The sequence below is a fragment of the Pipistrellus kuhlii genome, unplaced genomic scaffold (genome assembly GCF_014108245.1).
Source record: "Pipistrellus kuhlii isolate mPipKuh1 unplaced genomic scaffold, mPipKuh1.p scaffold_m20_p_3, whole genome shotgun sequence".
Classification (NCBI taxonomy): domain Eukaryota; kingdom Metazoa; phylum Chordata; class Mammalia; order Chiroptera; family Vespertilionidae; genus Pipistrellus; species Pipistrellus kuhlii.
In genome coordinates this window covers 71289402-71316433 of record NW_023425529.1, presented here as the reverse complement: position 1 = coordinate 71316433, position 27032 = coordinate 71289402, and the positions used below count along the sequence as shown (strand labels likewise).

The 27032-nt window shown below is 34.5% G+C and overlaps 1 protein-coding gene across 1 annotated transcript; it reads right to left on the bottom strand.

Moving 5' to 3' along the window:
* Positions 1-4546: 4546 nt before the first annotated feature.
* ALX1 (ALX homeobox 1) lies at positions 4547-26566 on the bottom strand. The gene is made up of 4 exons (XM_036457185.2): positions 26113-26566; positions 22980-23284; positions 19940-20068; positions 4547-5168 (listed from the first exon to the last, which is right to left on the bottom strand). The coding sequence occupies exons 1-4, from the start codon at positions 26339-26341 to the stop codon at positions 4848-4850; spliced, it is 984 nt and encodes a 327-aa protein (XP_036313078.1). The 5' UTR covers positions 26342-26566; the 3' UTR covers positions 4547-4847.
* Positions 26567-27032: the final 466 nt, after the last annotated feature.

Below are 27032 nucleotides of genomic sequence, written 5' to 3'. Positions count from 1 at the left end.
CTGTAAAAAATCAATTAAAAAATATATATATGCTACTAAATGACTAACGGGCAGTAGTGTACATAGTGTAGATATGCTGGACAAAAGGACCACTCACTTCCCAGGCAGGTCAGAGTGGGACCACGTGAGATTTTGTCACACTACTCCGAATAGTATTTAAAACTCAAAATGGTATTTAAATTGTTTATTTCTGGAATTTTCCATGTTGACTGTGGGTAACTAAAATCTCAGAAACTGTGAGTAAGGGTGACTACTATATTCTCTTAAATCTTTAAAAGTGTATGTTGAAGTACCCAGATAAAAGGAAATATTATAAGTACACATTATGTGAAAATGCATAAAAAACTTCAGTGTGTAATGTCTTGTATTCTAAAGTTAAACATGCTGCCATAGTGGGTTTGGCTCAGTGGATAGAGCATTGGCCTGTGGACTGTAGGGTCTCAGATTCGATTCCTGTTAAGGGCACATGCCTGGGTTACAAGCTCAGTCCCCAATAGGGGGATTGCAGGAGGCAGCCAATCAATGATTCTGTCTCATCATTGATGTTTCTATCTCTCTCTTCCTCTCTGAAATTATTAAAAAATAAAAAATAAAGTTAGACATGCTATAAAATAGTATCATGATGAAATGCTCCAGTGAAATAATTTATTTGCCCTGTGGACTTAAAAACTGCATAGAGGTATATAATTCAAAGGCTAAGAAAAAAAGAAAAATCCTTTTTCCATATCCTACTATTTATTTAGCACATTAAAGAATTAGCAAGACCCTGTTATAAAGCCTTGCTCACCAATTTTACAATATATTTCCAGGATAAATTATGGCAATTTAAAATGAGAATTATTAAAACAAACTAAAATACCCTGTTTTAGCTTTAACTATACTCTGTAAGACCAATCTTGCATTTAATCTGTTTTATACCATAAATGCTAACTCTACTGCTAAACATTTAACTTGTAATTTTTTTTTCATTTGGATCACCAGTAACATTTCTTTCTGGCTTGTATAAAATATATATGATGAGACTTAGAACTTAAGTACAAATTACTACTTAAGATATAGTTTTATTAAGCAGATTCCTTACAAAATCCATATTCAAAGCAAAATATGAAAAGTTATCAAGAAACAATGTCTATTGGAATTTTGGATTCCTAATTTTTTAGAGATGGCTTAAAGTTAGCAATTATATTCTAAATTAGAGGCCCGATGCATGAAAATTCATGCAAGAGTAGACCTTCCTTCACCCGGCTGCTATCACGGACTTCCCTCTGGCACCCAGAACCTGGCTGGCTTCCCTCCAGCCCCAGCGCTTTCAGGAAGGATGTCTGGAATGACATTTGGAAGATGTCCAGTCTAATTAGCATATTACCCTTTTATTATTATAGATGATAAACATACATCTTTATATTCTAATCAGAGAAAAAAGAAGTCAGCCCAACTAAAACTTAAAAATTAAGTTCATTTCTATATTTCTTCCAAAATATTTAGCAACAGAGATGGTAACTTTTAAATTAAAATTATATCTAACATAGTCACTCATTGTTTACAATATTATTCACATTAAATGTTGAAAGGTAAAAGTCAGGGTCACTAGTAAATTTAGAAATTTATTTTAAACTTTTCAAACAATTTATGTAAACACTGTAGTTGACTTTTAACTTTTTTAGCCAACTCATTCCTTAGTTGCCTAAAAACTACAATCAGCATAATATTAATATATAAAACAGCACTACAGGAAATATAGGGAAGTGATGCATGAATTCTACTATGGAAGTCAAGTGTTTGAGGAGAGAAAGTAAAGATAGTAGAAGGAAAAGTAACATATCATTTGTAAGAACTGGTACTAAGTGCATTGGTCTTCCCCTTGTCCCTACCTTGTCGGTAAAAAAGTCAATGGCTAATTGAAATAATAAAACTAATACACTCCTGTAATTTATACACAGAATTTCATGGTTTTTTCTCAAGGTTATATAGGTTAAGTAACTCTGTTATTCTTTTTTTTATTTTTTATTGTTGCAGATGTTATTCTTTTGAGATATGTTGTAGGACTGAGGGCAAAGATTACCGGAGTTTTCTTCCTTCCTTTCTATCTTTTCTTTTGATTGCTTTCATAAGAAGTTACACAAGATAATCACTTTTAATATTCATAAGAAATAAAATATATAATGTCAGAAATCCACAAACTTCTGACATTTCATTTTATGTTTACGAGAGAAACTTCAAAGCTCATATAATTCTCCATTAAATTTATGTCTTATCATGAAATCCAAAGCACACTCAATTTCTCAGGGAAAAAGAGTACAGGAATCATCTCTTAATCCACCTGGGCCAGAACCATGAGTGGAATAAGCAGATAGGGGATGAAATGTGAGCAAAATGCCCAGTTATCAATATTGTCAAGGATGATGCCAATAAAAGTAAATGAAACATCCTTAGGTTTTCCTCACTTACATATCTAAGTTCAACATTATTGTGAACAATATTAATTCCAGTACGAAACTTTGTTTAACCTAAGTTCATAAAGAGCAAAAGAAAATTCAGGAAGTGAATTTATGACCTTTTTAAAGATTTATACTTTCCTATTATATCAAAGTTCAATTATATTTTAGCAACTTAAATATATAATAACACTTTCAGACAATTAAAAAGATGAGAGTATATTAACTAAAAAAATCGGTGCAATTCTTACTGTCATCAACTCTTACTGTGAGGCATGATTAAGGATGCTTTATTCATGTGTCTGTCCTGAAAGATTGTGAGCTCATTACAAGAATCATGGGTCCGTTGTTATTTAACTAGCCCAAATAGTACTTTACATACTGCAGGTGTTTTTTAAAAATGTACTAATTGAATCAATTTTATACAGAGCATTGCGTATGTTGAGCCTCAATTAAAAGATGTGTTATATAATAATTTTTTAAAAAAGAGCTATAGAAGCTTCAGCTGATTCTTAGAAAAAATGAGAGGAAAAACAGAATAGGACAACGAAGGCATGAATTGAGATTGAAATTGGATTCTGAGTTTCGTCTCTCACTTAAAAAAAATCAAAGTATTAGCCAAAGGACACTAAAATTTTAACTAAGAAAGCAAAGAAAATGAGCATGAATACTATTAATTTGGGAATTTAAAACATATATTACATTTTAGTTCTAAGTTTTAGTTCACACATTCCAACTAACCACATATATGAATATATTAAAAGAAGTTATTGTCTTCTAAAACATGAAGGATATTTAACAGCTGCCTAAACAATCTTTTAACACAAGCTCCTGCATGCAAGCATAATTCTCAGGGCCAAAGTTGAACAAGTTTGTCTTGGGAACAAAACTAAAAAGAGAGAACACAAAAGTAATAAAGAACAGAGTTATGATGAAGTCAAAGAATGTTTGTTTAGGACATCACTCATCTCCATCATCTGTTTGATTTAAAATTTTATTACAAAAGATGTCTAACTGCTGTAAATATTTTCCCACTAGGAAAAGATACTTACTGGATGTAAGTACTTTTTCTTATATTTAATTTTTAAATGCATGTACTCTTGTCCTTTAGCCTTTATATCTTCCAAGCATATCCCCAAAGGCAGGAGGAACCACAAGGAAGATGCTAAGAGAGTACAAAGAGCAGATCTTGCTCTGATCCATGCCATGAAAGTCATCTTCATTTCAATTAATTTACTTTGCCTTTATGAACTTAAGAGTCTTTCAAGGAGGTTGACATTTCACTCATCTGAAAAAGCTTGGAATGTGACAGGGGAAAGGGAGGAGAAGTAAATCAACGGGGTTAGCAATTTTCCAGATGCAATGTATTTTTCTTCTCTTCCACTAGAAATTTTAGAGAGTCTTCTGACATTTTAATTCCCTATGCAAAACCACAGTAGCAAAAAAATGCTTACAGATGATATGTCAAAAAACAAACACACACATCAGTGCACTTGCACATAAAGTAAATATAAATCCAGATTCCCTACTCCTTTAACAGAATACATTTATTTCTTTTAGTGCATTTATTATATGTTTGTGTATACCGTGTAGTCAACAACTTTAACTTAAATGCAACAGCAGGTTTTGTAACTTTCTTTGTGTCCGATCACTAAAGCACTGAGTCCATGCTGACTTTTTCACTCAAAAGATGGCATTTATAAAAAACAAAAAAAAACAAAAACTGTTCTCATGACTATATTTTAAATCACACCGGAATATTTCAGTTTTCACCTTTAGCCACATGGTTTCAGGAAGCTGTGCCCAAATATTTCATGCAAGTGCTGGCTATTTTAGAAGAGTTCTTTTTGCGTGGATTGGAAACTAAGCATCTAGGGATTTAAAAAAAAAATCTTTAAATCCTCAGCAGCAAGGGATATGCCCATTGTTTTGGAGCCAGAAAGGGAGAGATGGCATTTAACTCCCCAAAACACCCCGCTTCCATATTTACCTGACAGCTCCGGGATCCTGACAGCTTCCCCAGTGCATTTCTCCCTTTATCAAGTATTACTTTACAAGGGATTTCTTGTTGTGCAGGACTAACATAAATCAATCTATCACGGAGAAATTTATTTAATACATTTATTCTTTTAAGAAGGTTGCATGACCATATTTCACCGATTTGTACAATAGAAGAAAGTTACTACTAAAACAGAGTTTGTGGAGACTGGTGCATGGTAAACCTATTTAGTCCTCAGATGTTCACTCCTAGATTCTCATGTTAAATAATAACAACTATTCATTTAAGCTGGTCTCACTGTATATCTTGACCGTTAGCAATTCCACACACAGCAGCGTATTGTGATATCCTTTAAATACGAGCAATACGAATGTTTGACTTTTCCACTTAAAGAAAAATAGGAGCACTGTATGTTACATGGCCCATGAAATATTGGCAGTGTGCTCCTTGGCTTTCATTCGAAGGACTGCGATACTGGAAGACCTCCGCTCGAACTCTGGCTTGGTTTCAAACGCATGTCCATTGGTGGCCCCCGTCAGGAGAGAGTCAGTGAAAAAGTTGTTGAGGGGCACGTGGCTGAACTGGTTCTGGTGGTTTGAAAACCCTGTGTAACTGGAGTCTGTCCGAGGCGAGTGAGAGTAAGGCGTCATGCAGGAGGAAGTGTCACGTGGCACCATGCATGACGTGACCACAGAACCACCACTCGCGTTGCCTGCCCACAGATTGTTCTGAATCTGGAATACAGAGAACAACAAGGATTACATTGACCCGTCCTCACGTTTTTGTTCCCTTGCTTTCGTTACACTGTATTTGCTCAATTTTGTTAGCTCTTCATTGTTTGCTCCTGATGGGTGGTCTGTAATTACATTCTGAGTATGTAAAGTGATTACTGAAAAATAATTATTTGAAAGATTCTTCCAATTTGTTTTACTGTAATAGATCACCGAAACCCACATACTTAACCACATAAAAATACTCTCAAAACATGTCAATCTCTTGAGTATTCTTTTTACAGTCATAATTTCTAAAATGAAATCTGGAAGATTTAGTCATGATTCATGGCCAATTCATGTGCTTAGAAAAGTGGTTTGAAAGGTGGTTTTAAGTTTAAATATAGTTTTCATATTTCTAAACAAATGACACAATTTCATTTTTTACGCTCCATAGTTGGACTCAATGTGGCAGTTTTTGTTGGAAACAGTTGCTGACATTAAGCTGTTTGCTCTGTGGATATTTTTTATCAAACTCATTTTGGAAAATGTTTAACCTTTCATTGCCTTTTATTTCCTAACATCTTGAATGCATAGGTCTGTGAATATGAAAAATAAGTACATATTTTAAACATTTATTCTTTGACATATATGATTCAGTGAGGTTACAACAGATGTATGACATGTAAAACAAATTTAGAATTCTAAAACATGATCATTACCAAATACTGGAAGCAACTGAGACAAATATTCAAGTATTAGCAAAAATATATGAATATAATGTAATTACTAAAAAACAAACATCATATTTATGATTGAAAACTGGGTTATCACCAAGAAATCCACATTTCATAGCACTAAATCTCTACAGAAAACGGTTAGTACAACATTACCAACAAACACAAGTTTCTCTGAAGTTAGGAGCATGTAACAAAACCCTAAGTCAAATTTGCATAATATAAATTCTCAGTAGAAAGTAGATTAAGACTAGATATCTAAACGAGGATAGAAATACAACAATCACATTGCATTACTGAGAAGCACAGAGAAAATCATGACAAATGGAAGGAACTGAGGGAAAACAGAAAGGAATATGTTGCGTGGTGAAGGGTGGCAGACATGCGGCCTTAGGAGATGAAATTTAACCTCTGTCTGCCTTTTGCAGCATTGTTGCAATAGATTTGTAGTGAAACACAGCAGCAATAGACACATTCATCGCATCTGGCTTTCTTTCAAACAATCATGATGATTAGGATTATCAATTACAATGTTTTCTTATATTTATTTTTATGCAAAGATTCCAGTTTACTACAACTGGCCTTTGGTGTGCCTTATAACACCCAAACTTAAATTGTACTTTTTAAAAACAACTTACTTCCAGTTTAAAGTAGAAAATATGTGAGTGACGCTTCTAGATCACACTGACAGAGAAGTTACTCTGTCGCGCAAGAAAGACCATGTCACCGGTTTCAAACTGGACATCTGATTCCATCTCTTAGGTGGGACTGCAACAGTTGGCAAGATGCTCGTTTTAGTTGTATTCTAATGATAGTTCTTTATATGAATATTTTGTAAGCTGCTATAAATGTCAGATCTATGAGATATATCTATAGATATGTATAATAATATGCATATTTTATTATTCCTTACATGGTCATAGTCTATGTTGTTTTGATTATGGCTCATTCTATGATATGTATCTCACTTTAGAAAAATATGTAATGATTGATACCAGTGATTGCTGAATTATGTATTTCAAACCAACAGGAGAGACCGTTGATATCATTACCCTGTCCAGCTAGCTCTTCTAAGTTGATTTGGTTGATTTTCCTCTGACATTCAATCAAACATTGTGCTACATTGAAAAAACCACAGTCACATGTCTGACAAAAGGGCTTTCAGGAAATGAAAGTGAACTTGCTTGCTTACTTTTGAAAAAGTAAATGAAAGGCAAACTAGTGGCAGAGAAAGATTATTTATATTTTATGTTTGTTAAAGGATTTGTCAATTTATACATAATGTTTAGAATTTATTTTTAAAAGCATCTGCTCATATTCTAAATGCATAGAAATATATTTACCAATTAGGTAAAAGGGGAAAAATAAGAAAGGTATAGACAAGTAAGGTAATATATGAATGTAAATTAAGAAAGTATTTTTCCCTAAAAGAATTAACATTGAACTATTTATAAGTTGAAAAGAAATTCTCCAGTTTCCAAGACATGAGAATTAGATGTTTATATTTTTATCAAAACTTCTTATTTAGACATTATTAGGCAAATTAAATGTGTTGCTTTTGGTGACAGAATTTCTAACATATAGACATATTTTCAGAACAGAACAGACTGGTAAAGCAAGTTACCACAGCAATGCTTTTAGACAGATTTGGGAAGATACATTTGCATGGATGCAATAGTGTCATGCATTTTTACTGAAATGTTCTGTTTCCATTATCTCTGTCTCCCCTCATATCCCTCATGTCTTGCTCTCATTTTTAAATTTCTGATACGTCTTCATTTGATTTTAGGGATTTTGTTGGTTTTCACATTGAAAGCTATGTGTAAGTCATAAAATTAATATCCCCAATGAACTGAGGTTTTCCTTCCTTAGTTTAAAGCTTCATTTCTTCTGGTTATTTAAACACCCAGATGATAATCAAGATGAGGCTCATGATATCTTATGATTATCAATTTCCATGTGTCAGATATCATATTAAATGCTTTATGAAGACTTCTAATCATTATAATGCACTAAAAGGTGTGAGCTTTTACTATCTCTATTTAGTAGAAGGTAAAATATAGAGTGGAGAACTTAAGAATCTCACCCAAGATTGAATGACTCCAATGGTGGAGATCAAATTTGAATCCAGCAAATCATAAACAATGTCACAGTGGTGTAAAAATTATAAGTTAAGATTGCTTACTTACTTATTCTTATTCTAACTTTGTGGGGTTGTTAAGCTTATTCTCTGAAAGCAAAATCCTCAATGATTGCTCAGATTCTCTTTATCCTCAGACCTACCACAACACAAAATAAGCGCTTCGTACAAATTTATTAAGTAATTGAAAAACTCTGCCAAAACCAGTTTGGCTCAGTGGTAGAGCGTCAGTCTGTGGACTGAAGGGTCCCAGGTTCGATTCCGGTCAAGGGCATGTACATTGGTTGCAGGCACATCCCCGGTAGGGGGTGTGCAAGAGGCAGCTGGTGGATGTTTCTCTCTCATTGACGTTTCTAGCTCTCTATCCCTCTCTCCTCCTCTCTGAAAAAAAAAAAAAATCAATAAAATATATTAAAAAAAAAAAAAGAAAAACTCTAAGAACATAACATTTGAACTGATCCATCTTACAGATTAATCAAACTTTTATGGGTAACACATGATAATGTATCTACATTTTGTTTCATAATTTGAAGTCTAGAATCACCATACTACAATTATCATCTTAATAGAAATCATAAAAATTACATATTTAAACCTTGCTAACTATATTTCTCTGGGTAGATTTCCCCTCCCCCCCCCCCCTCTGTATGAAATACTTATTCTGTATTACAGATGCAACTTCTTGAAGATTCTGGTTCATTAAGCAAAAGATGTGGCTCAAGGAGTCTATGTTTAAAAAAAGGCCATAATACACACGTGCAATTCTGAAAATCATCAAGGGTTGGGAAACACTTAGACTCCAGCTTCCCTCCACATGCAAAAATCCTTCCTCCACTTTTAGTTATGTCTGCTTCCATTGACAAGAAGCTCACCTGTTTTAAAAACACTCCGTTCCCTTTTGGAGAGCTCTCTAAAAAAAGCAAGCTGTTATCTTCCTCTATCTATTGCTTCTATTTATGTTCCTTAAAATGATACAGAATAGGTAGTGTATTTCTCACATATGAAAACCTTCAAATATCCTACAACATTATTACACAATTGCAAGTCTCTCTTCTTTAAGCATTCCTCATATGCCTGGTTTCCAGACTGCTCATTCCAATCACATTCCCCAGATATGCCAGAGGTTTTCAACACCCTTCACCCATATCCAGCACTGACATCATGTTCTATCAGTTATCTGAACACAACTACAGGGGTATCTGGCAGGTAGCATCATTGTTCCAGATTAATTACTTCTGTTAATATTTAAAGGCAATATTTAACTACAAAGTTGTTTGATCTTGTGATTTATGAAATCTGTTGTCAAGGTGGTCTCATTCTATGGCTGTTCCATGCCTCCACCAATTGTATTCTTCTGTAAGTGATCCTTCTAAAGCTACATGTTAGGTCTACAAGTCACATTGTCTAAAACTGTTTATGTATGTATATTTGTCAACAGAAAAGCCATACAAAAATCTCACTCTCTGACTCATTATAAGAAATACTATATTTTCTGTTAAATTTTGAATGCATATTTTTTCTATATAGAATTGTTACTCTTTTGGATTATTTCACAGACACCTACAATGGCAGTGCCCAGCACCAAATAAATTGTGGGGTGTTTCTGTCGGCCTCTAACTGTATAATAGTCAAGGGCTTTAAACCAGAAAGAACGTTATTAAATATCCTTCTTTCATGTGTACTGGAAAAGAAAGAAAAAAGGCTGCCTGCCTTCACACTTTTCCTTCTTTGTGTTTAAAAGGAGTGAAGAATCTTAAAACATTCCATGTTTTAATGTGCTTCACAACATTTTTAAAAGTTCTAGGGATATGTTCAAAGCACTGTCCAGGGAACTTAGCCAACTCCTCCCATTAGCATGAATGGAAGTTCTGCTGACTTCTATACACCACTTTGAACATTTATTTGCCCCTTAATGTTTTCCTAATCAAATAAAAAGTTAACACTTAATTATTCCATGACTTTGAATTTTGGAGGAAAGTTATTTTTGTGTGTGTGTCTGATTCTTTCCAAACTGAAAACAAATTTATTTAACATTAATTTTCATTCTAAGAAATTAAAAGCTACAGGTAGAAAGAAGAGGGTTCATATATAGTACATGCATATTATACATACAAAATACACACATGTTAAGAGTTCTTCACTGTGGATATATATTTGTCATGAACTAAAGTAATATGGTAAATCATGGATATGGAAATTACCTTCACCTAGAAACTTTATATAGGTATATTCTTATATAACCAAAATTACAAAGAAAATTTTAGTATGCTAAATATGTGCATATTTAAAATATATTTGCCTATTTTATTGAAGTGAGTTAGTTTTTCTTGCTTTTTAAAAACTTGTTAGTCTTTGTCTTAATTTTAAAGTAGCATGATGTGTAAAAGACATCAAAGAGTTTCATGACAGCATTATATATTCTATATACTAATATTAGTGCTATATGGAAGACAGTAGCCTATGGATTTAATCTGGATTTAATAGAGACACTTATAAACATGAAAATATACGATAACAGTCATTCCTTAATTTCAAAGCATCTCTAAAACCAATATTCATCTACTAAAATAATTTCATTTAACCATACTTCTTCTTTGTATATATAGACTGCTCCTATCTACGACCGATATCCATATATGCACACATAATTACATATACCATATGCACATATAATACTACTACACGCATACTACCCTCACATCAAATAACCACACATTTCCCTGTTAAAGGTTAATTTAAAAAAACAGAAATCAGAGATTCACAAAGAGTTATTTGCGATGCTAATATAGCAATAGCTTATTTGCTTTAAAATACAAAAGTTGATTTTGGTTTTTCATCATTGACAGAATGCTTACATTTATTGATTGCTCTGCATATCACTTAATACTTACTATATAAATTTATTACCACATTATCACCATATTATTTACCAGATTTTTTATATGGTCCCTTTAAAAAATATAAACATCACTTTTTACAAAAGCAGTTCAATTTTTTAAAGAGACTATTACATTATTTACTAGCCTATCACTTCCTTTAAAATGCAGGGTGGAAAAATATTAATAAGAATCATATGTTTGGTAACATGCAGATATTTTTAGCTGTTGACTAACTTTAGAGTCTCTTTAACTTTTCTAGTAACTACATCAGGAGGTTGCTGGCAGGGAGAAGGAATTAAGTGTTTTTCTAAGTAGGGAGTTTGCTACCAGTGAATAACACACACAGAGGCTTTGTCCATCTGGGAAAAAGTCCCAACGAGAACAAATCACAGTAAAACGATTGATTGATCATGTTGAGGTACTACTTGAGATAGACATGAGGTTGCACTTTCATTGGTGCCTAATTATGAGGTGTCATTTAGCCAAAGAAAAATTAATATATTAATTTTTATGGAAATCATTTACATTTTAAAATTTCCAAAAGTATATATTCTCAGCATATAGTATTATTAAGTTGAAGTGGCTAGAAATCAATTCATCAGAAGTGGATCACATAGTAAATATTGATTGCTATTTAGATTTTAAAAATAAAATTCCATCTTACAAATATGTACAGAGATTTGGAATAAGAAAGAATGCATTTTCCTGTTTTAAAAAGTCATTGTTAGATTTAACAGTTGTATGAGACCAATAATCTGAGAAAAAATTGCTTTACAGAAAAATGAAAGCATATATCTCTTCTTAGTACAAAAACACAGGCACTAAGTTTCATAAGCAATGTTAATGTCTGGAAACTTTCAGAATGACATCATATAAATGTATTTTAATTTCAAATAGTATTTGAAATACCAAGTCAAATATATAAAAAATATTAAAGACTTTTTTTTTCTTTTCCTTTAGTTCTGGGTGTGTTCACAAATTTTATAGTAATTATCAACAAAAAATTATAGGAAAGTATACCCTATATTCTTTAAAATAAAACTTTTCAGCTCAACTAACTTAAAGAGGTCATAAAATCATAGTACTTAGCATTTTCTATTTTATTTATTAATATCCAGCAAAAAATAAAGTACTTTCCGATTATTTTTTCACTTTCCTTTACATGTATTTTAATACATGCATGATAATTATTGCTGATTTATCAGGGCCTGACACAATTTCCATATTAAAATTAAATTCACACCCAGCCTTCATGGCTCAGTGATTGAGTGGACCTATGAACCAGGAGGTAACGGTTTGATTCCCTATCAGGGCATATGCTGAGGTTGCAGCTCCCAGTGGGGGGGCCTGCAGGAGGCAACCTATTGATGATTCTCTCATCATTGATGTTTCTGTCTTTCCCTCTTCTTTTGTCTCTCCCTCTTTCTTTCTCTCTGAAATCAATAAAAATATTTTAAAAATTAATTTCACAATAATAAGAAACATTAAAATATGAAGTAAGTTTTCCTTGTAAATTAAACATGCAAATACTCTCATTTTCATAGAATAGTTTAAATTTTAGAAATGTCTAATTTATGTCAAACATGAACTTTGAATTTATTCTTAAAATCCTGAATGAAGTCATAAATTATAGATACTGTGTATTTGTGTTAACTAAAAAATTGAAATTTCATTTCTGTGATTGTTTAAATCAAGTGTGAGTTTGTGCAAATTTTCTTTCCTATTTTAATGTTCATGATTTGGAATAGAAAAGAAAATCCATAGGAACATGAAGCTTAATAAATATGGCACAGATAAAATTCTGGATTAAAGTTTTTCATAAGGTTCACTAACCTTATTGTTACTGATTAACAATAATAGTGTGAACTGCAAGTTTTAACCCCAGGTCTGTTCTCATAGACTTCCCAGGCTTTCATGGCTTAATTTCCCCCTGGTTCTTCTCTACTCTCCTGTAAGGTAGTTTTCATGTGTATAAGAAACATTGGCACTCTTCAAAATCTATTTTTACATTTCTTCTTATTTGTTTTGGTAATCTACTCAATTTTTATTTACTTTTACCTCTTAATATATAAAATACTGTACATCTGAAATGAATACAAAATATTATTGAATGTCAAGTATAATTGGAAAAAATTAAAGTTATATATATATATATATATATATATATATATATATATATAATACTTATGACCAATTCAGTTAAATTTAATGCTTTAACAGTGGTCACCTATTAAAAGCAACAACCAAAAAATTAGCTAAGTTATAATTATTGGTATGTCATTAAGTCACAGTAAACATGAATATTAAATATTTTAAAGAACCAAATTTATTTTCATAATCTAAAACATGAATGCAGGTTACTTCTTGGAGGACATCCTTTTTCTCTTTAAACTATATGTATTATCAACAAAATAAGAGTTATTCATCATTTGTGTCTAGCTGCATCGTCAGCAAATTGTTATAAACAAAATCTGTCATGCTACATATAATTTACTTTTAATATACAATATATATACTTCTATATGAAATATTTTATACATATTTATATAAAACTTGTTTGTATTTAATTAAATTACCTTTATTAATTATAAAAATTATATTTATTTGAGTAATAGACTATCATATCATATCCCTTGTGTGATTTTAAATATTTGTACTTTTAATCAGTGAGAAATTGTATAATATCAATATGACTTGTGGGCCTAATGATGTTTACGTTTTTATCCCTCCATTCATAAAGGGAGTTTCACTGTATAATTATTTAACCGTTGTACTGGTTGTTTCATATATATGAGACTATTCATTATATCAAACATCAAGTAGAACTATGTTACTAACGTTTTTCAAAGCTTACCTGGGTTGTTTAAATATTTGGAAAATATAGAAATAACAGTAATAAAATTGTGAGACTTTCTCCAAAGGTTAAAAACTGATCCAGATACCAAATTGCTACCTTACAGTTGTTTAAGGAGGGAAGTTCCTTATTCCTTATTTAGCTTAAGTAAATGGAAACTTTAAGATTAGTACAGAAAATGATGATAGAAGAGGATAGGGTGAACAATATCCTCACAATGGCTTTATTTGCTTTATTATTATTTCCTTTTATTTTTTGTTTTGTTTTGTTTTTGTTATTTTTTTTTCTTTTAAAATTGCATCTAATGTTTGCATTAGAATTTGTTAAACTAGAAATGTTGTACAACCTTAATTTGTGTTTTAAATTACCACAATGATTACAAATTGTCTATAACTGGAATCCAACTCTTAGTATGTACATACTCAAAGGGGCATATATTAATGAAGTCATCAATTAAACATTAGAAAACAAGATACTGTGCAGGAATGTTTGTAATTTGTTAAGTATAGATTTAGTTATGAATTTCACTATGTAGTAAGTAAAACCTCATTAAAATATTTCTTCGGAAAAACTTGCATTCCTTCTTTGAAATTTTTGATGAAAATATTTTGGAAGAAGAAGAATATGCTCAAACTTTCCTAAAGTAACCAGACTTAGTTATCTTAATTTAAGAAGAAATTATATTAAACTGAATTTGGTCTTCTCCTAGTTCCTTAAATAGTAAATTTGCTGACAGATTGAATTAGTTTAAATACTACAGCATACAATATAAAAGAACATTCAAAATATTTTTCCTCTCTATTGTAGGAAAAAATAATAATACCTAATGGCTACTATAGAATGGTTACTATTTATTGAGCACTCATTATATACTAGGCAATGTCCTAAGTAATTTGCATGCATTGTTATATTTAATCTTTTCAAAGATTATATGAACTTTATCCCTATCTTAAACATTCCTTGAAGTTAATTTATTTGGGGAAAGCTCCAAAACATATTAAGCGGGCATAGCCAGGATTTGAACTCACCACTCCCTGCCTGTGAGCCCACAGTCATACATTCACACCTGGCCCTCCTCAAGTCTCAGGATATACCAGTAGCTGTTTAGAAATCAACTTATTCCTCTTGAAAAAGAAGAAGCTTTATGATGATGTTCATCAGCATCTACACTACCAAGATGACCAACTCTAGCACTAACAATGTTTCCATTTTACAAATAAAGAATTTGAAAATTAAGGAAGTAAAGAGACTTATCCAAAGTTGCCCCACTAGTAAATGATCAAGTTAATACAAACCAAAGCAAATCTAAGGACATAAAATTAGGGTTCCTTATAAGAATGAAGGCTAGTTATAATCTTCCAGAAATTTTTATACTTTAAATATTTTATTCACCAAAATAATTTTTAAAATACTTTGGTTTTGAAAATTAGAAACAAATTACAATCTAATAGTGATAGATGCTTTTGTGCATTTTCAATTGAAGGGCAAAGATATTTTTGGTTGCTGGGTCTGATTTGCATCAAGAAGCTTTTGCAGAATTTGGTACAAATATCACCTAGTTCTTTTTTGGGGGATATGATTATTTTTATTGTTGACATTATTGTGATATTCCCATCACCCTCTTTGCTCACCTCCACCCAGTCACTGCTCCCCTCCCCTCTGGCCATCACCACACGGTAGTCTGTGTCTATGGGGTGTGCATATACTAGTATATATTCTTTAGCTAATCCCTTCATCTTCTTTCATCCAGTTCTCCTCTGCTCTGACAGCTGTCAGTCTGTTCCATGTATCCATACCTCTGTTTCTATTTCATTCGTCAGTTTATTTTGTTCATTAGATTCCATATAAAAATGAGTCACCTTGTTCTTAATTTGTCCACAAAGAAGGAGATTTTGTCTGGCTCATTTGTACAATCCCCATGCATACAACAGTACCACACATACTATATTTATTGGAAAGGTTTTAGCAAAATCTTTCTAGTCTATTCCTTTTAGCAGATGAGGAAATTGGGATAGAAAAAGGAAAAGCTCCATAATTAAAGACCACAGAACTGGTTAATAGCAGAGATTCAGAAATCAACTGTGGTACTGGAAATTGATTACTTTTAGGTTTATAATGTCCTCCTGAAAAAATATACACTGAATAGATGGGAATCAATACCCATATACATGGGTAGGCAAATGTGGGTTTACATTTGTATGTGAATGAGTTTGTTCTTGTATTATTATTTATTAATTATTATTTATCTGTATTACATGTGTAAACCCACTTCTATCCATCCCTATAATTTGCTTAATACTGTGGTGATACAAAAGTAAGAACTGAGTCATCTTTTAAAAAACGTTCATAGTAAAGTGGCAGGCAGACCCTGCACACAGCCCATCACAGTCAGTGGAGAGAGTGATGTGCTGATTAAAGGAGGCCTGGGAAAGGGTTTCGTGGAGGAAAAGGGGTTAGGAAAGGGGAAGGGAATTCAGGAGAGAGGGGACAAGTTCAGCACAAGCAATGAAACAGTTTTTTGTTTTTCTTTTAATATCATGTTTTGGAGAACATCAAGCAGTTTAACTACCTAAATCAGACTGTTGTCGAATGGCATCTAATATTGTGAGCTAAAGTGTTTTTTTGTTTTTCATACTATTTCAGTATTACATTAAATTATTTTAGTACCAATATCACAGCACTCACTTTCTTATTACTTGTTTGCTATCAAATATGAGTGAGCTAAAGAAATATAATATATGAAAACAGTCTAACAGTGTCTACATTTTTAATGCTTTGTGTCCTTATTTTATACATTAAGAAATAGAAGTATTTTTGCTTTCCAAGGTAATTGAATGATTTAGGGTCAAAGCTTAACTATTTCAAGCTCAACGGTACATTATAGAGATAATGTTTCATAGGTGCCCTGGCCTCCCGCTCAGAGACCCTGGGTTCTGGCTCAGTTACTGGCTGAAGAGAGTCGGGCTGAAATAAGCCCTCAGCCGGCAGTTACTTTCTTGTACTGTTATGGCTGCTGTTCCTATAGAGCAATGAAGACAGTGGAAACAAAGTGTTTAGAACACATTAGAAAATATAATTAGTATTCATAAGTAATCATATTATATGTTATATATGGATACCTTTATGCTAAGTCAGATCCGTATCCACCCTGGGCAGGCTTGAGAAGATCTTTCTAAGCCATCTCTGTTTTTCGTGTATCTCTGTGTATGCCTTTGCTTTCCTGCCAAATTTGCTAATTCTTAGTTTCTGACCTGCCTCCAACATTTTCTAGTTTCCAACTGTTTTTATAATTAATAAAATTTTTCTATAATTAGTAACAGTAACCAAATTCAAAGTTTTATTGCACTGAGCTGTTGCGTTCTATTTCAGTTTCTGTTTTTCCCATTATACATTTCTATTTTCAAGCCACAAGATTAAAAAAAAAATCCTTTAGGCTGAAGCTTGGAAACATGGTACTGTCATAATTCTTTTTCAAACAAAGTAAAAAGTAAACTCCATTTTTTAAAGTTAAAACAAAATTTCCCCTTACTGTAGGGGAGTGGAAGACACTTGATTTCAGAATTTCTGGCAAGCAAACAGCACATGACTTACCAGTGTAGAAAAGCACTATGGATGTTACAGTATTGATTTTATTATTGTTGACAAGTTGCACTGTCAAAATAACTTTAGCATCTGATCTCTGTGCTTCCATATTTAAATTATGAGGTGGTATAGCCAATGTACATACAGTATGGAGAAGCCACAAGGAGAATTAGTGTGAAATTCCCATGACTTGTGAGGGGAAATTTTAAATTACGCCTTTGCTGGAGTGCAAAAGACTCAAATGTGTAATTTGTACCATTTTCTTTCCTGCTTGAGCTGCTAGGTTGCCTCATTCTGCTAAATGGTAAGATCTAAAGCTATGCAGCACAATAACACAATGTCATGATAATCCTAGGAAAAAGGGCATCTAGTCAGAGTATATTAAATAATATTAAGCCACTATAAAAAGGTTAATTGGTGCCAGCACTGTAATTAATGCTTTAGGCTACACTGAAGACAAAATGGGAGTTAGAGATAATGCAACCAACAGCAAGAAACAAAGTAAAAAATGGGGTTTACAAGAAAAGGAATGACAATTGAAATAATAAGGTATAAAAATATATATAATTGAGTGTTGTGGAATAAACTTATCAGACTGTTAAAAGTCTATCTGAAAAGAGTTCCTAATATCTAAAGTCTTCATAGTCTACTGTCGCCTCTAATAGCTCAAAATTATATAAAATATATGCTATGTCTATTATTTTTTATTGTTATTTCACTGGTTGTGAGCACATTTGCTGCTCCCCTAAACTAAAGTGCAAATTCGAATAAACAACTTAAGCTGTATGCTCCTTTGGTATTGATTTTCTAACCCTCCAATCGTTTAAACATCTTTGCTGAGACAGTCTGTATTGAGAGTTAAGATCTTGCCCTTGGGAGCCAGAATGCCTCTGGTCAAATCAGAGCCTCACCACCAGTGGAAGTGAATATATACCTCACCTCTCTGCCTCCGTTTCTTCACATGAAACATGGGGATAAATACTAATGCATACCACATAAGGTTTCTGTGAGGACTGAATGAGTTAATATACTCAACCTGCTTAGAAGAGTACCTGAGAGAGTAAGGGCAACAGTCACATCACAACCAGGAGAGCCCTGCAGCGCCTATTCTCAGGGGAAGGGGCCCCTAGCACTCTGCTTAGAACTCAACCGGGACACTCAAACTATTCAGTGCATAACATTTCCTTAGGCTTGTGATACGACAAGTAACCAGGAGTGTATACATGCTTTTAGACAGAAGAAAAATATAAGGAACCTGCTTTAAGACACATCTTTGAAAGTAGGAGAAAACACAGCTCTTCTCATGGCAGGTGTGGCATTTAGTCAAAAGGTACCAGCCAACTGCAGGCAGGGCAAGGCTGAGCCATAGCCTCCCCTGAGAGACTGGCCCGTAAGGAACTACTTGTGTGGTACAGACCAATTCCTTAGCTCACCTGGGTCTGCTTTCCTAACTTCTAAAATGAAGAAGCAGAATAAAATGATCTCTAAGGCTCTTGGTTCATATATATAATATTTCCTGAATAAATTTGCTGAATTTACTGAAGGGGTGAAGGTCTCAAAATAGGTTACTAAGGGTCCAAAAAAGGCATCAGAACATAAGGACTGTAGAAAAATGGAGGACTGAATTCATACTAAAAGGGTATGAATTTATAGTTGAAGAAAATGAATACCTTAAGTAAGTTTGGGGCTGTGACGATTTTGTTACTGGACTGTAAAGGTATTCCACCAACATACATGTTACATATCTGTTACCTAAGTGGTCTCTTCCAGTGCATAACATTAACAAAAAGGAAGTAAGTAACAGTTGGGTTGTTCCTTATACTATGTGTCAATCATGTACCAAATACAGTTCTGAATAATTCAGTGTTAGGAAAAAGTAATTCTCATTTATAAAAGCAAGAATATTTTTTACTTATATGCATTACAAAGTATGGATAAGAAAAAAAAAAACAACCCTAAATTAAAAAATTAGAAGAAAAAATAATTTCTAGTCTTTGAAATGAAAGCTCCCATTATAAAGGGAAGTGTTTTTTCACATGATAAATTTTTTTTTTAAATTATATTCAGTCCTAATTCTACATGCATGTTAAGAAGCAAAGGACTGAATGTTTCCTTCAATGAGCAACTTCAAAGCTAAAACAGACAACACAGGAAAAAAGATTATTTTAATAAGAATGCATGCTTCATATACTACATTTGACACTAGGTTGTGTAGGACTGATCCATGAAACCTTATCTACAGAGATAGCATGACAAACAAAATTCAATATATTTTTTTTAAATAAACAAGGGAAGTGATTTTAAATAATTAAAATTCAGAGTAATTAGCAGATGTATACAATTGAATGGTGCTACTTCAGGTGTTGCATTCTATAACAAGGAAGAGACCCTGAAATATTATTAAATGAATGGCTCTGGGGGGGAAATAGCAACAAAATAAATATTTTAGTAAAATAAAAATTTAACAAACATGGAAAAAGTCTCGAGTTTAAAGTTCTCATTCCTAACCTTTACCTTAGATATAATAAAGCCTATACTAGCTCTTTTAATAATATACACACCGCATGTATTTCCCTTGATCAGTATTCCACAGTTTATCATACCTGAGGATAGCTGTCAGTCCTGGGCAAAACTGATATATCATAGGTGGCAGCAAAATGGCTTTTAGCTTGTTGTATTTGGCCATAACGTTCTCTTTTCCTCCACTTGGCCCTTCGATTTTGAAACCAAACCTAATTTTTCAAAGAAGTAGAATGTTAGCTAAATAATACTTGATAATATAAATGTGATGTTAAAATAATTTAAGTCAGAAAAATAAATCAGGTCAATACAATTATTAATAAAATAAATTTTTATCAGAAAAAAAAATCCACATATTTTACATTCTATTTTACCTTGATATACGTGGCATAACCATGAGGCACTATAAATTAACATAAAAAAACAAAATACTTTAAAAACATTCATTTAATATGTTTGAGCCTCTTTTTTTTTCATTTATGGAAAATAAAACGGATTTAGATTATAGGATCCTGAAGACTCATATCTCCAAATTATCAAAGATAATCCTCCTCTCAGAGAATGCTGCAAGTCTGAGAGATGTTCATGACTTTTTAATTTGGGGTTATGCACATGACATTAGCCCAGCCAATTTATAATCAAATGAATATCTGGGTCTATCAAAAACAATTATCTTTAAAGCATTTCATAGAGTGAAGTCTTTTCTTGATTATATCCATACTTAGATACTGTTAGAAAAAAAATTAAATATAAATTGATGTAAAAATATATGGCATCAGCAGAAATATGATTATATAAACATAAAATATTAAGATTAGATATAATACTGAGCATGATGGAGACAAAGGGTAAAATGGAATCATCTGAAGTACAATTATGGTTTTAAAATAAACAAATGTATTTACTACATCATAACATTTATCTTCTCTTATAAAAAATATTCAGCCATCATCAAACTTATTCTCCAATTTAAACAACTTACAGTTAACAAATAACAAAAGGAATGGAGCAGAAATAACCAAGTGTAAAGAAAGTCTGAGTTAGTGGTACTTCTCTACAGGGTTACTACACTCTCATACTAACAATGTTTATCACAACCAACATTGTGATATTCACTAATTCACAAATATTCACTAATTCATACTTATCACTCTCCAGAATTTTCATTTTAATATTTTCATGTATTAAAGGGAGATATAGAAAAGCATCTTCAATATATATAAATTGATATTTTTTAGTAGACATGACACAAGCAGCTTCTAGGTACTCTTTAGTCTTTACAGAAAGTGTGTTTAGAATATAAAATATTTAGGAAAGAAGCTGAAAATCAAATATAAAAATGCAAATTGTAAAAGGCCTTTTATTAAAATTACTCGAAAGTTTTATTCATTTGCAAATTCAACTATAAACACACTTATGAATACGTTTGAATACTCAGTTTAATATGTAAACATATATTGCAGATTTAAGATGGCACTTCGGAAGAGTTTTCAGCAATTAAAACAAGGCAAAGGGAGTTACCTGTTCAGTGCGCTTTCTTAGAACACTGCTGGCCAATGTGTATTATCCATTATGCCCAGACTCAAGACAACATCAACAACCAAACCAAACAAAACATAATTCCTTGCTGTCTGCACAGACAGCCACCAAGAGCATACTAAGGGAATTTAGTAGTAAGGTGTAGGTTTTTGTTGTGTTTTGTTTTTCTCTAAGCAAAGACCTTGACCATCTCCTTAAAATGGATGCCAATAACCACTCTGATGTGAAAAGCAGGAAAGAAAACAACCCGAGTAAATTAGGTTCAGGCTGGCTCTCTGCGCATGTTCTTAGACAAAAAATGAATCAGGATTTGATAACTTGTTAAGCGGGAAATATGCATTGTACACAGCTGATCCCTCTGTATGCAAAAACGTTTTCTATGCTCACAAGTATAACTGATTTAAATATGTGGATACCAGGAAAAAAGAACACATGCGGGCTTGTGCTAACACTTGACAATCCTAAATTTTTTTGTTAGCATCAACTTTCTATATTCCTACTTCCTGGACTAAGATAAAGTAACCATTTGCTTCCACAACTAAAGAACAAAACCTGCTGCTTGTTACCCCTGCACCACCAGATGTTGTGTTTAATGTGAAAAGGCCTTAACGATGGCTTAATCTTCAGAATAAATACTATTACTCCACCAAGCACCAAAGTGTTCACTCATTCATCTATCCTGTAGTTTATGGGAACTACAAAATTCAATAGTTTCCTATTTAGAGTAATAAAAGCATGCCAGAGAAAAAGGTCATTCTTCCAAATGATTGTTATTTGTAACCTAATAAAATGTAGTGTAAGAATATCTACTCTAATAAAAATATGCCTAAGAGGTAGAATTTTTATCCAGTATAATTTTTTCCTTTCAAATGATTAAAAATATAGTATATTAAATCATCCAATATTGATAATCTGAATACAATTTATAATTCAGTACATGTTTTTAAATTATTTTATGATCATTATTCCTATTTCCTCTGCAAAAACCATATAAGTTATCTATATTTAAAATATTGAATGGAATGACATCACTGGCAACTACTAAGGTGATAAAATTGAAAATGAGTTTATGATCTTTCTTTAATTATGTATAATAAAAGTAGATTTGCTTTACATAACAATTGGGATTTTATGGGATTGTTTCTTTTTTTCTTTGTCTTATTACCTTAACTTCAATAAAATTATAGATTTATAGGCCATTATACAAATATCAATATCTGGTGTATAACCTTAAAACAAAACTCAATAGTTGATAAAATAGAAAAATAAAAAAAAAACACATGCATTAATAAGTGAATAACTATGATTCTATCTTCATTTTAAAATTAATTTTTGCAATCAGATGTATGTTAAGATATTCAGTTCTTTAAATAATCAATGGTTTTATGCCTATATACTTTTTTATGTTTTTATGTAAGTAGTTAAATTCTTTGTAAGTAAAAAGAAATTTTAGTAGACCTACATGCATAACATTGTTCTACATCTTTAAATAGTTCCTTTGTGGCAAATGCAACTACTGAATTATTCTAACACTACCGACCCACACCCACCGGCGCCCACCCAAGGCCATCATGTGGCTCCTACCTGGACCCTGGCCTCAGTGAGCTCTGTCCTCAGAGCAAGTTGTTCTCTGACGTACACATCTGGGTAATGAGTTTTCTGAAAGACCTTCTCCAGCTCCTCCAGCTGCAAGCTGGTGAAGGTGGTTCGGTGTCTCCGCTTCTTACTGCTGGATACATTGCTGTCACATTTATCCCCAAGTTCATCCAGTTCTCCCTTCTCGGGCATCCCTTTCACCGGAGACATCCGGAGACTGTTACAGTTGTCCATGGCTCTGTTTAGTTCAGTGTGAAGTGGCTGTCCTTCTACTTTAGTGATCCCATAGTTCACTGTAACCAGGGGAAAACAACAGTTCTCAACATTGTGAAGCATTTAGATGCAGGACTTCAGCTGTAATTTAGAGCATCAGAAAAATGGTCTGCTAATGATTTATTGTGCCAGTGTTAATTCAATCATCACATCAGGCACAAGTATTAATCCACTTCAGGCAGGTTTAAAGGAATTTTAAAATGTGTACATGGGACTCATCTAACTTGCCCAAATTCATAGTTCTACAGGACTAATGCAATGTTTATGCACATAATTTATAATCAAATTAAGGCAGTCAAATTAAAAGTGCTCTAGATTTAAAAAACCTAAGTGAGCATAATTTTTGGAAGCTGAATCAAACTTAATAAAAGTTATATATTTATTCACAGCAGGCAAAATTAAGCTACTTACATGGCCCAAGAAAGATTCTTTCATTTCAAATATCTGTAAACCAAAATCCAAACTCTTCCCAAAAGTTATCTTCCTCCTCCAGACAAAAGCTGTAGATTTCCCACATGGTATTATTTCTACTATATTTTGAATATTTCAACTGTATATTCATTTCTGCATTTTAATTTTTTTCAAAAAGTGATCTAAATTTTTAAAAATTATTTTATATTAGTTTCTGAACATGTTTTCTAGAGAAAGCTGAAATAGACTTCTTCAACTTATAAATTTGTTTACAGTTCTTGCTAAATATGTCATATTTATTCTTAAACTCATAAAATATGTTTTAAGGTAGAAAGCTTTATTTTTTTCCTCTAATAAAGCACAACAATTAAAACATCTATTAAAAGATTACAAAGAATTACAGATGGCATTTTTTTAGGGATGTTTTAATTTCAGTTATTTCCTCCAGACTTGGTTTCATGCTTGGGGTATGATATAAAACAAAAAATGTATCATGTGGTGCCACACACACTAACACATGTACATACACACACAAATGCAATTAATGCACGTAATAAAATGGGAGGTATTTTTTGAAAAGTAAAGTCAACCCAACTAGATCAATAATTTCCAATGAACTGTCAAATTTTTTTTTTTTTGGCTTTTGTCGGTATTGAAAAGATCTCTCACAATTTATTTTTACAACTGCTTTGATCATTATACCAATATGTTGAACTCCAATACCTATATAATTGAAATGCCAAATAACTTTTGTGTAAAAGATGTGATGTAAATCTAAATATAAAGAAGAGCCATGACTGGTTAACAATCTGGTTTTGTCTCTGGACAGAGCTAAATGGGGAACTGCGGTCATTAGGGGCGGGGGAGGGGAAGCAGTCCTGAGAGTAAGGGCATCTCAGGGGAAAGACAGGACTTTCCTAAACGGAGCGGACTACTGCCTCTGTACACCTCACTTCTTTCAGATTCAAACTAGTCCTAGTAGTGCGATGCTCATTTAAAAGTTGATACAGTATCAAAAATCACCTATTTCTCTTCTTGTTTTGGATCCCCGACAATTTAATATATTATGATTGCATTCTATCCTGCAGTCAGCACAGGGCATTAATGAACAGAACTATTTAAAAACAAAATCCTGTCCGTTCTTACGTAGGTACCTAAGAATTCCAAAAATCTAAAGACACTGCAGTCTGAAAATACATCCAGAAAGTCAACCATTTAGTGTATTAAAAATAAAAATTAATGGATGCGTCTTTCTAAATAAATGACTGAACCGATTAACTGATTTTCTCGGTCGCTTTCACCTTTATTTTTGGCTTAACCTTGCAAGTCCAAAGTAACTTGCAACACTGAATAAAATATGTACTGTGTACAAAGTATTTAGAAAATGAGCTACTATGAGCCAGCGCTGGCCAGATCTTCAACCTCCATTAAAACAGGGGGCAGGAGGCTTGTTGTAAATATTTCACACTTAATTCGTTTGTTATTTTAAAGCAACCCGCTCCTTACAGCTTAACTGTGGAATATATACAATGATAAGGAAAAGTCCTCTTGGAATTGTAAACTTGATTGAGCTGTCGCGATCTGAGAAAAAAATCGGTTTGTATTGGGTTACAAGATAGAAAGATGGTTTGTTTTGATAACATTTTGACTTGGAGATACTTGCCCACTCCTAGGGAAGATTTCGCCCAGAAGCATTCCTAGCGCTTCTGGGGTGACTTTTAACGTGGAGTCGGAAAGCTGCAGATGCGGCATTCCGGAGTGAGTGATTATCCTGGGGACTTTGCCCTGAAGCTACTTAAAGCGACTATAGTTAAAAAATGTGTGTTGTATGGCAAACCCCAAGAAGCAGAAATTACACATTCACAGCGAACCTAGCAACTCTCCAGCTTCACACAGAAAGGTATCGCTATGTCTTAGGGGGGTAATAATTTTTTTTAAAGGTTTTTCCTCTAAAGGAGTTCAGAGTGTTCTCACTCGTGACGACAGTGACATCCTCCAAGGAGCGGTGATGGATTTCAGCTCCCGCGGGCGGCGGCGGGCGGAGGAAGCGCTGTCTTGACTCAATTACGCTTTATTTACCGCCCGATCGGCTTACGCCCGGCCCTGCATGGAGCGGGTCCGGACCCGCGGGGGACGGCGCTGCACAGCCCAAGGGGAGCGGGGCGGCACCGCAGGGCCGAGTCCCCCAGATGCATCTCCAAAGCCGCTGGCAGCCCAGCCCCGCTGCCCGGTACCCGCACCGCCGCGTCTCTGCCTCCCTCCGCCCTCGGGCTTCTCGCTCCCGCTTCCCTTCCTCCTTCTCCGCCCGCCCGTCCCCACGGGTCCCCGGACTTCGGATTCGCTGACGAGTTACCGGGCCGGGGCCGGGGCCGGGGCCGGGGCCGGGGATGGGGATGGGGATGGGACCTGGGCTGAAGCCGGGCCGGGCCGCACTCACCGCCGTCCTGACAGGGCGAGGTCCGCTCCAGGCGCACGTGGTGCTCGGCGCGGGGCGGCGGCCCGAAGGCCTGCGCGCATTTGCCCGCCGCGGCCGCCGCTTTGCTGTAAAAGGACTCATTGTCCAGCGTCTCCATAACGTGCTCCAGCGCGCCGCCCGCGCCCAGGTAGAAGTCGCTGCCCTTACTCTGCGGGCTCTTGAGGGCGAACTTCTCGCTCAGGAACTCCATGGTCCCGGAGCCGCGGAGGCCGGAGGCGCGGGGAGGGAGGGCAGGGGCGGAGGAGGGAGGGTGAGAGGAGGGCCGAGCGCAGGGCAGGGGAGCGAGCGCTGCGGCGCCGGGAGCTGCCCCGCTCCCAGCCCTCTAATCCGTCCCGGCTGCCGAGGGGGCACCCGAAGTCGCTTTTATATCTTGAAACTCAGCTGGGCTCCTCGGGCAACCTCCCAGTCCTAATGAATATGAAAATAGGCTGAGCGACGAAACTCCACCCAGGCCCCCCTCCGCCCCCACCCTCTCCCCCCGCCACCTACCTCCGCTCCCCGGGCAGGGCGCGCCGGGCCGAGGGTAGACAGACAGACAGCTCCTTTTCAGACACATGCCGGGAGGGACGAGGCCCCGACGCCCAAAGACAGTGTTGCAGCGACAGTGGATGGCATTTCGGAGGAGCTCGGTGAGATCGCAAAGCACTGAACCCCCCACCCTGCGCCCTGCGCCCTGCGCCCGCCCGGCCCCTCCCCGCCCCCACACCGCCGCTCACCGCCAGGAAGATTTAGAAGCGTCCTGAGAACTTGAAAGGAAGTGTTTGCTCTATGGGGCTTTTATTTCATCCGTAAGTCCTTTATGTGGAAGCTCCACATTAATCCGAAGCCCAAGAAGCCAGATACACCGGCAGCGATGAGCTGGGGCGGTGGAGGCAGGGGGC